This window comes from Notamacropus eugenii, chromosome 4 (assembly GCF_028372415.1).
Source record: "Notamacropus eugenii isolate mMacEug1 chromosome 4, mMacEug1.pri_v2, whole genome shotgun sequence".
Classification (NCBI taxonomy): domain Eukaryota; kingdom Metazoa; phylum Chordata; class Mammalia; order Diprotodontia; family Macropodidae; genus Notamacropus; species Notamacropus eugenii.
The window spans coordinates 32,099,554-32,111,951 of record NC_092875.1 but is presented as its reverse complement, the minus strand read 5'-3'; the positions used below and the strand labels follow the sequence as shown (position 1 = coordinate 32,111,951).

Below are 12,398 nucleotides of genomic sequence, written 5' to 3'. Positions count from 1 at the left end.
ATCAAGAGAAGGGAAGAAAGAAAAGGAATAGAAGGTGGGAAGGGAGAGAGGAGCAAATGGAAGGAAAGAAAGGAAAAGGAGCAAGCAGTGGGGCCTGAAGACGTGGGGGCTAAATCCCCCAAGCTTCCAGGCAGTACTAATAAGACTTGGCTACAAAGGAGACTGGGAAAACCACAGCCGCCAAGAATGAACTGCTTGCCTACAGCAGGTACCCTGGATGGACTCGGGTCACAAGAGACCAAAAGGGTGTCAGAGGCTGTTTATTCTGGGGAAAGAGGCCCTTTCAGAGGCTTCCAAGATAGGGACCTTGGAGCATGTGGGTTCAAACCTTACTCTTGCTGCCATGTGACCCTGGCCAAGTCACCTTCCCCTCTTAAAGGCCTCAGTTTTCCTGCTCTCTAAGCTCTCTCTAGGTTAAAACAATCGCGGAGGACCCCTCCTTGCTGGGCTGCACCCGAAAGGGAGCCAACATCCACACTCAGGCTCTCGCACCTCTCCCCTGGATGCTGGAAGCCTCTTGCCTCCAGTTGCCCCTTCTCCTGGGCCAGCACCCTTCTCCGCGGGGCTCTCAGAGCCTCTGGCACCCAGTGTTAGCCGTTCCTTGTCCTCCTCATCGCTATCTTCCTCTTCACACGCCATAGCCTCGTCTTCACTCTCCTCCTCCTCTGAGGAATCTGCTCTCACCACCTTAGATTTCAGGTAGTCCATGTCGGAAAGCTCCTTCTGCTCTGCTGCCTTCACTGCAGGGCTTTCCTCTGCTCAAAGAATAAAGAAAACCCATGTCAGGGAGAGAGGGAGTGAGGGAGAGTGGAGAGTGTTTTAGAGTTAGGGCCCGGAAGCCCCGAGTTTGAATCCTGCCTATGACTAGCTGAGTGACTCTAGGCACATAATTACACGTCTCTGGGCTCCAACATCTTCATCAGTCAAATGAGAGAATTGGACATGATGACCTCGAAGGGCCCTTCCAGCCCTAAATCTACAAGTCTCCATATGTTCTGTCACCCTCAGTGTGAGCAGAAAGTATCAGAGGTTTTCTAAGTGACAAAATCAAGCAGTCATGAAGGGCTCTCTTCTCCCGTAAGTGTCCACCTGGGGTCCAGTGAGAAAAACCTTGGACATTAGAGCCCCAATAACATATCCTGCCTGTGGCCCTCAGGAGCTGCAGGATTTCTGGTATTACTGATACCACTGGAGGCTGTGGTACTTTCCTCTAAGGAGGGGAAGCAGAGAACTGAAGAATTCCAGGGCTCAAAGGGACCTGAGGACACTCAGCAGACATGCTGTGTCAGGACTGGAAAATGAGTTTATTAGAACTGAGAATGTGAGAGCTAGGAGTGGTCTCAGAACAGAGAACAGCAGAACTGGGAGGGGCCTTAGAATAGGGGATGTCAGGGCTAGGAGAGGTCTTAGCACAGAGGATTTCAGAGCTAGCAGGACCTCAGAACAGGGGAGGTAAGAGCTGGGAGGGCTCTTAGTGCTTACCTGGTATAAGCTTTTGATTTTCTGAATGGGGAAACTGGGATCTAAAGACGGGTGGTAGCTGCCTGGCTGCCCTGGCAGAGCTTAACTCCAGGTCTCCTGGCTCCCCTGGGGCTAGGCTGTCCCCAAGGGGAGCGCCACCAGCTGCTTGGCATCCAGGACCTTCAAACCTTTCAACAACTGTCCTCAGGAACCAATGGGGTCCAGCAGAAGCCATGCCAGGACTGTTATGGATGAAGAAACTGCCTTCCCTTCCTTCCTTGAATAACATGACCAAACCATGCCAAGATGCCAGGCAGGACCTGGGGGTTCATGAGGGCTTTCCTTGGTTCCCAAGCCACAGGCCTTTTTCAATGAGATGATGAGCATTCTGTATTATCAGCAGGGATATAGAGGCACACACACACACACACGCACGCACGCACACACGCACGCACCTGTGCACCCAGCCTCACTTACTTTCAGAGTCTTCATCATCTGTTTCTTCTTCACTCTCTTGCCCCGAGTCAGAATCAAAGTTCAGATAGTCATCATCCCTCTTGGCCTTCCCTTTCTTTGGTTCTACTCCCATGGTATCATTTGCCCAAGTGGCCACCTGCGTTCGCTTCTGATGAACCATCAGGAATTCCTGAAACTCAGCATCCTTTTTCAGCTGTTGGGATAGAGGAGAAAGAAGGGCTTGTGACTGAGGGGGACTGATGTCCACCTCCCCAAGACTAAGAAGGTGACATAACTGGCCATTAAGCAAGCCAAAGTTCTACTGCTTGGACCACAAAAGGGAGACACAAGGAAGCTGATCACGCTCAGCTCCGTGACTCCTGTGAGCCAGCTCCCTATCTTAACATGCCCCTTCACCTCTCCCTCTCTGATGTACATGCCCATCCTTCCCTTGACCAAGATGCTCCACACTCACCTTTTCCAATTCTCCCGTTGCCTTTTTCTTCTTTTTGTCCTAAAAACAGAAGGAACAGTCAATGACAATCAATGCTTCATCCAACCCATCTTTGGTGGATGTCACTGGTCTGGACTGCCCTGTTCTGGGACGTCCCTGTTCCTAAATGACACCTAAGCAATGGTACTTAGCCCTTGTCAGGGTTCTACATGGGAGCCAGTCTGCCTGGCAATGGTAACATTCCTATGTCTCCTTGCACTGTCCTCAGTCCCCAGTCACTTCACAGCTCCCTGCACCTGGCACTGCAATCTGGGCCCCGGGGCCACCTCCTGAGGTTTCCAGCTGAGCAGTGTGAAGTTACAGAAGCTGAGACTGACCTGGTGACTGTCTAACTCTAAGCAGTGTCTGAGAGTCCCTCCGCAAGACACCCACATGGTTGTCTGGCCTCTCCATGGAGACCAGCAGTCAGTGGCCATTCCAGGATACCTCCCCTAGTCAGTGTGCTCCCCCTTCTGCCCTCAGGGGCCCAAGGGAACAAAGCTAACAGTTTTCTCTTTCCTGACTAAACATCCCCAGTTACTTCAGCAGATTCCCCATGCAGCATGGCCTCAGGCCCCTTCATCACCTCGGCTGTGCTCCCTGGAGGCTCTGGCCAGTGCTATACTGAGACCTCTAAGCACTTCTGACCTCCCACTCCTTACCTTCTGAGTTTCTGAAGTCACAGGGCTTTTTTCAGGTTTCCCTGGCTGGGTGGCTTTCTGAGAGTGTTTGCTCCAGGCTCGGGGTTTAGATGGGTCTCCAAATGACTTGCAGAACTCCACCTAAGTGGAAAAGGAAACAAGGGGAAGCTTTAAAGTCTGTCCCTCCATGGAAGACGTGGCCTGCCAGGACTCCCCATAACTGCTACCTGGAGAGGACACCAGAACAAAGCTGGGAAAACAATATGGGGGCAGAAGCAAGAGAAAAGGAAGGAACGAACTGCAATCCAAGATTGGAGCTGTCCAGGAAGCAACGTGAGGGCAGGGAGTGTATCTTGGGTAAACTCCATACCTTCCTTGCAGAACTCTGCACACAGTAGGCGTCAAATAACTGTTTCCTGAATAAAGGAAGATGCCCAGGACACAAAAGTTCAGGTGAACAACATGGGAATCATTTGAAAGAGGGTCTCCTCCTGGAGACCCAAGCCCCCTTCCTCCAAACCCTGTGGTGATCCTGGATGACTCAAGGCAATGAGGAATCAGCCAGTTAAGGCAAAGAGGCAGGGGAATGCCTGAGGAGCCAGACATGCAACTGGTGCCAACTCACCGTGACCCGGGCAGTGTCAATGAAGCTCCTATGGAAATGGTCTAGCGCATTCTGTGCCTCTTCTTCAGACTTGAAACCAATGAAGCCAAATTTGCGAAACTTGCCATCCTTGGTGAATTTGAGGCTACAGTCGGTCAGGGTGCCAAAGGCTGAGAAAAGCTGCCGGAATCGCTCTTCCTTCATCTGAGGGGGCAGAGGACACAAAGGCTGACACTGAGACAGCATCTTACGACTTACAAAAAGCTTTCCATCCAATGACTCAACTGAGACCTACAACAACCTTGTGAGTGAGATAGGATTCTCATTTTACAGATGAGGAAACTGAGGTTCTGAGACATTAAGTCACCTGTCCATAGTCCCACAGCTAGTAAATGTCAGGAGGTGAGAGATCAGAATTCAGGGCTTCCTGACTTCAAGTCTGACACTCTATCCAGTAGCTCACTTTACCTCAGTGAGGAAGATCTGGTTGCTGTGTTGTTCCTTGAGAGAGGATATGACAATGAACATGGTAGGGTGGGAAGAGGACCCAGACTATCCTGCCCTGTTCTTGACACTCAGTGGGAAACAAGACAGGGATCTCATCATCCTTCTCTTCTGTGTGCCTCAAACATACTTTGTATATTCCGTTTTTATAATCTGTCTACATAGTACTTTGGCTCTCTATACTGTAAGCTCCATGAGGAGAGGGCCTGCTGCATCTTTGGATCTCCAGTCCCTACAACAGTCCCTGGCATAGCACACTTTCTTAATCAATACAGACGGAACTGAACTGATTTGGATTCTCAGTTTCTCCCTCCTCCCTCCTCCAGCCCAGAGCAGCCACCAAGAGCACAATTAGGGTAAAGTCTACGATGTATATTTTAGACTTGCTGGGAAAATACTTAACACCATCATCCCATCATACATTATCATTTCAAGTGAAAGACACTGAGCCTTGTCTAAGTGGAATGGGAAAAGAACAAACATCTATTAAGCACCTACTGAATGCCAGGCACTGTGTTAAGCACTTTACAAATATTATCTCATCTGATCTTCATAACAACCTTCAAAGGCAGGTACTATTATGACAGCTGAGGAAACTGAGGCAGACTAAGAACATAGAAGTTGGAAGGCACCAAGAAATCACCTACTTCTATGCCTTCACTTTTTGGATGAGGAAACAGAAGCCAGCACAGGGGAAATGACTCACTTAAGGTCCCACAGGAAAGAAGCGAGAGGGCTGGGATTGGAGCCCAGAGCATTTGTTTCCAATTCTAGCATTCTCTTCATTTGATAACAAGACGATGAAAGGCAGGGTAGGCTGGTGGGAAAAACACTGGTTTGGAACCACAAGATGGGGCTGATTTCTTCTCCCCTCAGTCCTGTCCTGCAGAGGCCTCAAAGTTGCCCTTGGCCACTGTCCAGTCTCGGGCTCTCTGTCTCTCCCAAACCCGGACTCACCAGTGCAGGCGGACAAGTAGGTAAGCCCCAGGCACAGCCTAGGAGCTTCAATGCCACCTCCGAGCCTTTTCCTCTCTACTCGTTCTCAGATCATTCTCTCTTCTTTCTCATAGACTTTAGCAACTGGCTCAGGCCTTCCTCTTCACTCCAACATAAATCCCTCTTACTCAGGGACACTGATATACACAAGTGGCCTTGTAAATATGCTGGTCTCCCATTTCAGCAACCTTCTAAGCTCCAAGGTCCTCCAACTTTAACTGACCTGAGCCAAAAACACAATGATAGTCCTGCCCTTGATTCATAACTGTTCAACCTGGATGATACAGAAATCTAGAATCCCTCTTTTGGACCATAACCTTTCATCCACCTTGGCTGCTGCCTCATTCCTCATAAACCTGGTCTTGTTACCCAGACCACTCAGCTGTCTCATTCCTCCTCCGGAGTCCTTTACCTCCCTTCCAAATCTGACTTGGATAGTGAACCAAATCAACTATGTACTGACCTCGACTCTCCAGTCCCCCTCCCACCTGGCCCTGTGGCCACTTGGGCTCTGCCAGGCCACAAGCCTAGGTCACCCCACCGTGGCCTTGTTCACTTGGTGCTGAACATCAATGGAAGAAGTCAGCCTACTCTCTTTGTCAAATGAGTCTGCTACACATTTATGCTGTTTATTTTCTACTGGCTCTCACTGCCATCTGGCAAGCCTTTTATTTTTCCTGAATTGACTAGGATGTTCCTCACAGTAGCTGTACCCAACCTTCTCTTTTCAAGTCCCCCCTACTGCTGCTTTCCCACTTTTGCTCTAAGCAGAGGACTTCATCTCCTACTTTAAAGAGAAAATAGAGATGATCAGCTAGGAGCTTCCTCTCTCTTTTCAATAAGCCAGAATTCCTCAACACCATCCTTCATTATCTCTTCCTTTGCTTCAGACTCCAATGAAGAGATGGCCAAGTCCCATTGCCAATGGCAATCCCCTTACTTGTACCTTTGGTCATCAAGTTTCTCTCTCTCTGATCCCCAGTCTCTCTTGATTCACTGGCTCCCCCTTCCCTGATGCCTGAACCTAGCCTTCCTTAACTTTCACTGGAACATAGAATGTCCAGAAGCTTTTTCCCCATCTCTCTCCTTTTCATAGACAAATTCCTAAGAAAAAAACCTTCCTTGATTCCTCTTCCTCATTTCCCACTCAGTATTCTATCCACCCTTTGTGATCTGGCTTTGGACCTCATCATTCAACTGAATATGCTCTCCCCAGGTCACCAATAGTCTCCTAACTGCCTAATCTGATGGCCTATTTTCAGTGCTTACCCTACTTGACCTTTTTAGACCATGACACCACCCCCTCCCTCCTCTACTGTTCTAACAATCATCTCTCCTGGTTCTCTCTACCTATTTTACATCTCCTCAATCTCCAAGGCTAGATCTTCATCTTCATTATCCCCCAGTGGCCCCCAGGCTCTCTTCTCCTCTCTTTATATTCCTTTTACTAGATGACCCCATCTGTTCCCATCAGTTCAAAGATTATGTCTATTACAGATGTTTCCCAGGTATATATGCATGTATGTGTCTATGTGAGTATAAATATGTACATATATGTACATGTATGTACACACACACACACACACACACACACACACACACACACACACACACACACCTTAGCCCTGTTTAGCCTCTCCCCTAAGCTCCAGTCCAGCAGCTCCTTTCCACCATCTCCTACATGATGTCTTATATAGATACATCAAGCATGGCCCAAAGAGAATGCACTGACTTCCCCCCAAAGTTTGCCCTTCTGCCCAATGTCCCTATTTCTGGTGAAGGCACCACTGCCCTTTACCCTTAAAGCCTGCCTTGCCCATTTTCATTCCTTCAGCCCCTGCCAGCCCACCAGCGGGGCTCTACAACCCTACTCCTATCTATCTTCCCTGTCCATGGCCACCATTCCTCCCACCCTAACCACCTTGTCCTTGAATTACTGTTAACAATCTCCTAATTGGAATCTCAACTACCAGTCTCTCTCCTTTCTTATCCATCCTCTACACAAGGGACAAAAGAACCTTCTGACAGCACATGTGAACACATCATTCCTAAACTCAAGAGACTCTGAATGGCTCCCTCCTCCTTTCAGCACACCAAATAACCTCCTGCTATAGACACTGAAAAACCTCCACTATTTACCTACAGTCTATCTTTCCAGGCTTCTTCACATGAGTCCCCTGCACACACTGGAGGATCCTGGCCAACTTGCTGTTCCACTATTCTGCATTCCATCTTTAGACTCTGTGTTTTTTGCATAGGCTAGCTGACCCTGGGCAAGTCACTTGCCTCAGTTCCCTCATCTGTAAAATAGGTTGGAAAAGAAAATGGCAAACCACTCCAGGATCTTTGCCAAGAATACCCCAAATGGGGTCACAGAGTCCAACACAACTGAAAACACTGAACTACAACAAAAATCTATCCTTTGTGCCAGGAATACACTCTTTCCACACTTCCACTTCTTAGAATCCCCAATTTCCCTCAAGTCTCAGCTCACAGGGAGTGTGGCAGAAAGACCATTTGGCCGTGGAGTCAGCGATTCTAAGTTAAAATCTCAAGTTTGATGATATGACCTTCCCTGGGCCGCAGCCTCCTGATCTACAAAGTGAGAGGACTGGACTTGCTGGCTTCTTCTTCCTCCATCAGGGCACCCTTTCTGTCATTCTAGTTTTGGGTCCTCCTCCTTCTCAGCTCATTCTGCATGTATTTGCCAATCAATCGATCAATCAACATTTATGAAGGGTTAAGCACTGAGGACAGGAAGAAAAGTAAATGACAGTCAAAATGTAATAATCATTAGATCTGATAACTGGGCAAGTCGCTGCACCCTCTCAGATGAGCTGGAGAAGGAAATGGCAAACCATTCTAGTATCACTGCCAAGAAAACCCCCAATGGGGTCATAAAGAATCGGGCATGACTGAAACGACTGAGCAACAACAGATTTAATAATCATCGTCTGTTGATATGCTGTAATGCCCCAGGACAATGTAATCTCCATGAGTACAAAGAACATTTTTCATTTTGCTTTTTTATATCTCCAGTCCTGTGCATGCAACTGGTGCTTAATAAATGCTTGCTGGACTGGAAATGGGAGCAACAATTATGTGTTTTTTATTTAAAATCTTAAAAAAAAATTAATGCTCCATTAAGTAGCTAACATTTCTATCACCTTACTACGTACCTGGGTTTAAGTGCCTTATAATAATTATCTCATTTGATCTTCATAATGACCCTGGGAGATGGGTGCTGTTATTATCCCCATTTTATAGATGAGGAAACTGAGACAAATAGGGGTTAAGAGACTTGCCCAGGGCCACACTGCTAGTAAGTAATCAGGTCACATATGAACTTGGATCTTCCCAACTCTAGGTCCAGCCTATTCACTGTGGTACCACCTATTCACCCCACAAAACTGGTCAATGGAAGAAATGGTAAGATTCCACCCAACTGAGTGTGGAAGGAAGGCAAGATTTCAAGGGAACGTGAAGATGGTTGGCATTAGAACTTGGGTAGAGAAACTGGTGACTCCAGGCCAAAGGGAATCATTTCCCCCAAATCCAAGGTCAATGTTGAATATTTCTTATTTGTGAGACAGAATTGTTTTTCCTCTGACTCTTAATATCAGGAAGGTCACAGATTAGAAAATACCCTGTATATATCACCATGCTATCTCAGGAAAACCTTCCCAGCATTCTTGATGAGCCCATGGGTGAGCAATATTCCTTCACAACAGCCCCCTGACATTCCCAAATCCAGACAGACATGCCAACTTTTCTCAGTAATTACACCTGACCCACCACTGCAGGAGCTCACAGCTTACAAAACCATTCCTCGGAGGCAGGACCGACAAGAATCATGGTCTCCAGTTTGAAGATGAAGAAACTAAAACTACAGGGATTAAGGCCCAAGGACACACAGATGCTAAGTATCAGAGTCAGCAATTAGCCCAGGTCTTCCAACTCCAAGTTGAGTGTCCTCAGCACTGAGCCTAGTTCTGTCTGAGGAGAAGAGAGATGTTTCTTATATTCAAGTACAGGGCTTTGCCCTTCTTACTCCAGTTTCAGCTCTTCCACTCAGGCACAGTGTGTGGCTATAGGCAAATCAATCACCTTCTCTGGTTCTCAGATTCCTCCTCTGTAAAAATGAGGTTGATCGAGTCCAAGGATTAACCTTTTTGAGTCCTAGACTCTTTGGCAAACTGGTAAAGTCTACGGACCTCTCCTTGGAATGTTTTTAAATGCATAAAATAAAACACATTATATATGTGTGTGTGTGTGTGTGTGTGTGTGTGTGTGTGTGTATCTATAGCTACAGAGAAATATATCTACACTTAATTGTAGCCTTGAGTGGGGGGGGAAGATCAGAGTAAAAAGTACCCAGCAGAGAACAAAAGAAAACTTACAAGGAAGCAAAGAAAAGATGGACAGCTCTTAACACAACATGTAGTATTTATCATACAGGCTTTCTTGAAATGAAAATTTGTTGATACATATTTTGCATCCTCTCTTATGTTCTGCTATGCACATGACATGCTCTATGTTCTGCTATGCACATGACATGCTTTATGTTCTGCTACGCACATGACATGCTTTATGTTCTGCTACGCACATGACATGCTTTATGTTCTGCTATGCACAACATGCTTGTTTTCTTTCTTGCTTTGTATTTAAGTTCCAACATTTAGGTTTATAATGTTTTTTTCTTTCTGTATTTGTGTTTGGGTGTTGAGTCTAAAATAAAAATTCAAAATAAAATAAAACACACAATTATAAAGGAAACAATTCTAAAGAAAAACAGTTACCAAAAGTTTTTTAAAAATCAAGTTCATAGAACTCCTGGCTTACATGATCTCTAGGCTACAGATCTCCATTATCTATTACAGGGCATGGTACAGTAGAAAGAACCCTGGCTTTGGAGTCCTGGGACCTACATTCAAATCCTGGCTGAGCCACTTAGTACCATCCCCTGGGCTGGTTCAGTTTCATCAACTGTAAAGTGAGAGACTGGACTAATAGAACTCTAAGGTCCCTCTCAGGTCTAGATCTAAGAGCCTATCCTTCCTCCCAGACATTCATAAAGCTGGGAGCTCTCCTTAGGGTATCGCAGGCGGCAAGTAGGTGCTGTAATGTAAGGCTGGAATATCACTCACAACTCTAGAAGAAACCACAGCGGAAAGATCTGAAAATCTGAAGATTTAGGGAAGGCTTGACAGATAGACAGAAAGTGCTATAATTTCAAAATGTGCCAACTCTACCAACGCTGGTCCAACCTCAGGCTATTTAGATGACACAGCGCACTTCTCTGAAATGCCCAATTCTATCTTATTGTTTTAAACTCCCATTGGAAAGTGCTCTGAGGTGACCAAGAACACTAACGTAGTATACTTTCATCACTAACGTAGTATACTTTCATCTCGCAAAAGACCAATCAAACTGAGAGAAAAAGGACCCTTTGAGGCACCAGGAATAGAGCACCACCATTCTGCCAAAGGAGCCACCCTTCATGTCTCCTCAAAGGCATAAAAAGCATTTCCCTCACTGTACAATTCATCCTCCCTCTAACTGCCCTACCCCTGCCTTCTGTACAGAAGGCACTTTCCTATGCCAGAGATGGTACAATAGCTTAGGAATGTTGAGGACCATTACCTTGAACAAAAGCCCAGTCACTGAATGGGGATGGAGAAAGGAACTAAAGCAGAACAGAAATTCCCAGTTAAGACTCTTGACAATCAGGGATGCATCGTGTAGTGATGGGAGCAGACTAATGAACTAGTCCACTTCAGGAGTTTCCTCCAGCATAAAATGATACTATTGGATTAAATGATTCCCAGCTCTAGATTCTGCGATCTTGGATCCAGTGAATTGTTTGGATGGGAGACAGGAAGTAACAATAATTTACAGTCCTGTAATACCTGTTACATAATAACCCTACTTACTTTCCAAGATCGGTAACTTTGTATCAACCAAGAAGCAAGTACTTATTCGGTGCTAGGTACTACTGTGCTGTGCTGGGGTCTAAAATGAAAACAGTCCTTGCTCTCAAGAAGCTTCCATGCTGCAGGCAAACAGACAGGAGTTAAGTGGGGGCACTCCTTCTACCAGATTATATCATTATTCACTTACATATAATATAAATTTATTATTTTATATTTATTTATCATCACCATTTTGATGTCACGATCCTCCTCGAGAATGAAGGACAAACACAACAAACTATTCCTAGACTCAGAAGATAACCATAGCTGAAAGAAAGCATCACCCTGTGATTCGCTTCCCAAAAACAGACTACCATGGTCTACACTATAGGCAAAGTGCAGGGTGCAGGGGACACCACGGGCACTAGACTGGGAGTTAAGACAACCTAGAACGTGTTATTTACTAGCTAGGAGAAGCTGAGCAATCGATTCATCATCGAGCACTTGTTAAGTGCCTACTATGTACCCAGGGTCACCCCCAGGCTACAAAGCGGCATCGGGAGACCACAGTGACCGTGAAATTGGGGATATACTGTCACCCCCACTTCACGGATGAGGAAATTGAGGCTTAGAAAAAGGAATCTTCGGAAGCCACCTAGTTCAACCCCCTCCCCTCATTTTACAAAGAAGGAAACTGAGGCCGAAGGTTAAGCGCGTAGATCTTAGCTGGAAGAGCTTGCCAAAGGTGGGCTTCGACCCCCAGGTCTCGGGGTCCGGTGATAGGCCCGAGAAGCGGCGGATGGAGGCAGACCGCCGGAATGAACGCAGGGTACAAGACGGGGCCTCTCCCCGCACCCCGAATCCTCCCACCTCCCCTAAGGAAACCCCAGGAGTCGTGCTCACCCCGCTCGGCAGGTTCTTGACGATGAGTCGCGACATGGCGACAGGCTGCGCGCTTCGGGCTCCCCCGGCAAAGCGTTCACGCTGCTTTCCTGGGCGCCGCCATCTTGCTCCACCCGAAACAGAGTCACGTGGCACGCCAAGCTTTGCCGGAAGCGGGTGTGACGCCACATCAAGCCACGCCCCCCCCCCCAGGGCCAGAGGGGTGGGGCGGAGACGCTCGCCGGGAGAGCTCGCGTGTGCGCAGGCGTGGGGCCGCCGAAGTAACCAACCGAACCTGTGGGGAGGAGGTACGGCCAGCAGAGGGCGCCTAGTGCCCCAAGGGAACCCAAGGAGCTGCTTGTGTTTGTGTGCCCAAAGACCATGACGTCAGGGAGAGGATGACCAGACTCGCATTTAAGTGCGCCTGGAGGCGCGGACATCGAGGCCGC

The 12,398-nt window shown here is 47.3% G+C and overlaps 1 protein-coding gene across 4 annotated transcripts in view; it reads right to left on the bottom strand.

Moving 5' to 3' along the window:
• Positions 1–12,196, bottom strand: part of RBM19 (RNA binding motif protein 19) — a 234,456-nt gene extending 222,260 nt beyond the window's left edge. For all 4 annotated transcript variants that reach the window (XM_072600362.1, XM_072600361.1, XM_072600364.1 and 1 more), the window contains exons 1-6: positions 11,971–12,196; positions 3,677–3,859; positions 3,073–3,192; positions 2,393–2,431; positions 1,939–2,131; positions 493–755 (exon numbers count right to left, since the gene is read on the bottom strand). In XM_072600362.1, the coding sequence (XP_072456463.1) occupies positions 493–755; positions 1,939–2,131; positions 2,393–2,431; positions 3,073–3,192; positions 3,677–3,859; positions 11,971–12,006 (834 nt within the window). In that variant the 5' untranslated portion in view covers positions 12,007–12,196. The remainder of the gene's footprint in view (positions 1–492; positions 756–1,938; positions 2,132–2,392; positions 2,432–3,072; positions 3,193–3,676; positions 3,860–11,970) is intronic.
• Positions 12,197–12,398: the final 202 nt, after the last annotated feature.